Source organism: Atta cephalotes (assembly GCF_000143395.1).
Source record: "Atta cephalotes unplaced genomic scaffold scaffold00015, whole genome shotgun sequence".
Lineage (NCBI taxonomy): Eukaryota > Metazoa > Arthropoda > Insecta > Hymenoptera > Formicidae > Atta > Atta cephalotes.
Window position 1 is genome coordinate 584,178 of NW_012130079.1, and position 4,273 is coordinate 588,450.

The 4,273-nt window shown below is 35.9% G+C and overlaps 1 protein-coding gene across 1 annotated transcript in view; it reads left to right on the forward strand.

Moving 5' to 3' along the window:
• The window catches only part of LOC105618133 (skin secretory protein xP2-like), a 3,551-nt gene extending 1,527 nt beyond the window's left edge, over nt 1-2,024 (forward strand). The window contains exons 2-5 of the mRNA XM_012199675.1: nt 252-465; nt 674-913; nt 1,420-1,626; nt 1,903-2,024. Coding sequence (XP_012055065.1) covers nt 252-465; nt 674-913; nt 1,420-1,626; nt 1,903-2,024 — 783 coding nt within the window. The remainder of the gene's footprint in view (nt 1-251; nt 466-673; nt 914-1,419; nt 1,627-1,902) is intronic.
• The last annotated feature ends 2,249 nt before the right edge of the window (nt 2,025-4,273 follow it).

Below are 4,273 nucleotides of genomic sequence, written 5' to 3' on the forward strand. Positions count from 1 at the left end.
TACGTACGGTAAGTAAAGTAACGTACGACGTACGTAAGTAGTAAAGAATAGTATATTATATATATACGTACTTACTATTATTAGTATTATATATATATATATTATTATTATATATATATATATATATATATATATATATATATATATATACATACATAATCAATATGCTACATAACTAATACGTTTTCTAGATGTTAAAGATACTGCCTAATAATTAATTTACTTTGAGTAAGTACGCGTTTTCCATGTAGGAAGGCGAACAGGCTGAAGCACCTGTGGAACCACCACCACCACCGGAACCAACACCAACCCCAGAACCAGCCCCAACTCCTCCGGCTCCCGTACCTCCGCCAGCGGAACCAGTTCCTGCGGCGGCACCTCCAGCCGAAGGTGGAGTTCCAGCAGTTCCTGTCCCAGCAGCTGAAGGTGTTCCGCCGGCGGACGGAACTGCGCCAATACCTGCTGGTAAATTCCTAGACCTTAAATATTTTGAAATATATAATAGTTTTCAAGATATTTTCATGGCACAGCGATTTGTCTGGTTATCAGAAAATTTTTCTTTCTCGAAAATCTATACAACGCGCCATCTTTATCTTTTTTATAATTATTAATTAATTAGAGAAGAGAACATTAAATTTTGTCTTCTAAATGCACCATTTTGTATACTATGTAGAAGGTGCACCTGTAGTAGCCTCTGTAGAAGGGACTGCACCATCTATAGAAGGAGCTGCACCGCCGGTGGAAGGTGCAGCTCCACCAGTAGAAGGAGCTGCATCTGCAGAAGGAACGGGCATCCCATTAGGAGAGGGCGTATCTGCTGAAGGAATACCTCCAGCCGAAGGTTCTGCACCTATCGCTACTCCTGCAGAGGGTGCACCCGCAGAAGGAGCTCCTATCGCAGCTCCAGCTGAAGGTTAATTTTATTCTATTTATTTTTTATTTTTTTATCCTATTCTTTTATCTTATTCTGATTTTTTGTATTAATAAAATATTAATGTATTAATAAAATCTAAATTGTACATTAATTCTTTTCCAACCAAACACGCACCGCGTATGTTCCGTATAGAATACGTTTGTAGCAGAAGCAATTAAAAATTTAAATGAACAATCGGTAATAAAAGCTTTTTGTTGTCAATTTATAACAATATTACTTTATGCTAATTAATATTAAAATAATACAAAACAAAACATTCTGCTTGTCGAGGAATTATAAAAATGATTTAAAATATCTTTTTTGCATGTTAAAAAATTGATGTCGATCAGCTATTGCCAATATTTATGTATTGTTAATGTTCGCTGCTCTTTTATGTAGTTTTTGCGCTTGCAAATGGGCGTACTGCAATGGGAAATTGCATTGATGAATTTGTTATGTAAAATAAAAATTTTACTATCTTCAGTAAGATAAAAAAAATTGTGTAGGTGCGACACCAGCAGTACCAGTGGAAGGAGCTCCTCCAACCGAAGGAGCTGCTCCTCCAGCAGAAGGAGTTGCTCCTCCAGCAGAAGGAGTTGCTCCTCCAGCAGAAGGTGCACCGGCCGCACCAGCTGAAGGAGCCGTACCTGCAGCTACACCCGCAGATGCGACTCCCGCAGTTCCAGCGGAAGCTGCACCCGCGCCGACCGAAAGTACGTGAAACATCTATGATTTAATTTATATTACTTTTCAGATTACACAGTGGAATTTTCGCTATAAACGTAGATATTTTTTTCTATTTTTTTTCATAAATCTAATAATTTTGTAAACGATCCATTTTTTATTCGAACATTGACGAAAATATTTTGAAATCGAACATTTCACATTTTGCGAGAAAGAGGAGATGCAGGAATTTTTTGATCGCCAATTCTACGTCACTTGACAAAATTGGCGTCGTATTAATTTTGCGTTTTTAACTTAATTTTTAGCTAATCTAGTTTTGATATTGCGAGTTACAATCCGCATCAGAAGCAGTCCCGCGCTAAAGAGCGCGAAATACATCATGAACGGTATGTCAAAGCCTTCAAGTATAAAATGCAAAGGAAACTAAAAAAAATCATCGCACTCGGTAAACTAAAAAACAAAACTCTAGCGTTTTGGCATGTCGCGAACTGCGCGAATTGCGCACTGATCAGACATCATCCACGGTACTAGTGTTCATACAATTTCGGAGGAAAATCGATGAGAGCTACTCTCCTCGGCTTTATCATCGGCTTATCATTTTAGCTCTAGTTAATAATTCTGCACCCGTACTTGCCACGGCGGTCGTTTCCCACGTTAATATTCTCTCTCTTTTTTTCTTCCCCGTGTAGCACCCGCATCGTAACTGAAAGAGTGGAGACGAGGGGTCATCTTGTCTCGCATACTCTCCTCTCGTTGACGTCAAACTTTGCGGAACATCTACACAACGATAAAGATACGGATGTATGTGGAACCAGCACCCTACCTGGCATCGCGGATCGCGCTTTTCTTATCGTCATCATCATTATCATTACCATTATCGCCAGCATCGTTACCATCATCTCCATCGCCGCCGTCGCCGCGCGCCGTCTCGTCGCTGTCACCTCCATCGCTCACGTCTTGCATATTCATCACTCATGCATCACGAAAACTCGCACGTGCCGCACGAGGTTCAAAGGAAAAAAAACGAACAAGAAAAGGAGAGAAATGTATGCACGAGAAAGGGTCGCGTGTCACGGGCACGATATGTCTTGTGGTCGAGAAACGCCGACTCGACATGGGGCTCATATTTTCGCCTCGTATTCGTTATAAAAAACACGCATCATTAGAATGCCGAGAACGGAAAGGAAGGATGCTGTTCTTATTTGACGATGTCGCGATGTTGCTAATCAAGATTACGTCGAGCGTGCATTTACACACATTTCGTCACGTTCGCTCGAGCAACTTTTCCACCATGCGCGATCAAACAATTGCTACTCGTCGCATTACACTCAACACAGTACGAATAACTAACTCCACGTCGGAATAATCTTGTAAATAATCCATGGCACGTCTCTCACAATTCTCTTTACGCGGATATCGATACCAGAAACGGTTTACAAGAAATGTATACAAAAAATTGGATTTCGTAATAAAAGCTTTTTCTTCGACTATTGCGTTATTTTCCTTGTCCAACAGGCACGACTCTCTATCCCATAAAAAATGTACTTCGTTCTTTATTCGTAATTAGTTTGTTGTTTAAAGTATAATATTACTGAGAAAAAGATACTTCTGAGATACAATTTATCTCACTAAAATAAATCGTTCTTTAAATTGCGAAATAAAATTTTATTTCTAGCCAGATAAACCATCTATTTCATTTTTTATAAATAATGAGATATATTTCATATAATTGTATATATCATTGTATATATCATTGCAAACAAACTTTTTTACAATTAATACGTATCGAAGAAAATGTTACCTGTAACATTTGCTTATAAATATTTCGATTTTTTTATGATCACTCAATTCAGTCACTTGCACTATATTGATATAACTTACTCTTATTATGATGTTTCCGAGATTTCTTTTACTTTATATGCAAGAACTTTTTCTTTTATAGAGATATATTTACTTAGTACTGTGTTACTTTCCTTAAGTCTATTCTACAATGTGCTTTTTGTTTCTTGTTTTTTGCTATTTTTTACTTCTTGAGCTTTTTGCCTTTTATCTGGTTTTTTATTTTATATCACCCGAGATAAAAATTAATTAACTTCAAAAGAAACAAGAAATATGTTTGAAGAAGCAAAAAATACAATTGTCAATAAAACGATTGCAAAAGAGAAAAAAGCAAAAGGTAAAAAAACAAAAAACAGGAAACAAAGAGCACATTGTAGAATAGACTTTAATGTCTAGCATTTTAATAGAAAATAAAATTTGTTTTCAAAATATTTCATTTTATTTATGTTTTTTTTTTTTACACAACACCCATGTTAAGTACGTGATAAACTAAAAAAAGGCTACTCATATAAATTACTTAAATGCATTAGCATAATACAATCAACTTTGAAGAAAAATATTCTATTAAATAACGTGATAATATCATTATAGAGTATTTAATCGTTTAAAATATTTATTATATATGCTTTTATATTTAACTTTGCTATCCATTGTATAATATAATCCATTGTATTGTAGCAACTTTTAGTGTACACTGTAAGTGAATTCGCTTAACATTCCTTAATATCGATATAAATTTGATTTTTATATTTCACGTTGACAATAACATCGTCTTTAAACGATCCATTTATATGATGTACAGATCTTATTACTTCTTAGGCCATAATTCAATGCTTA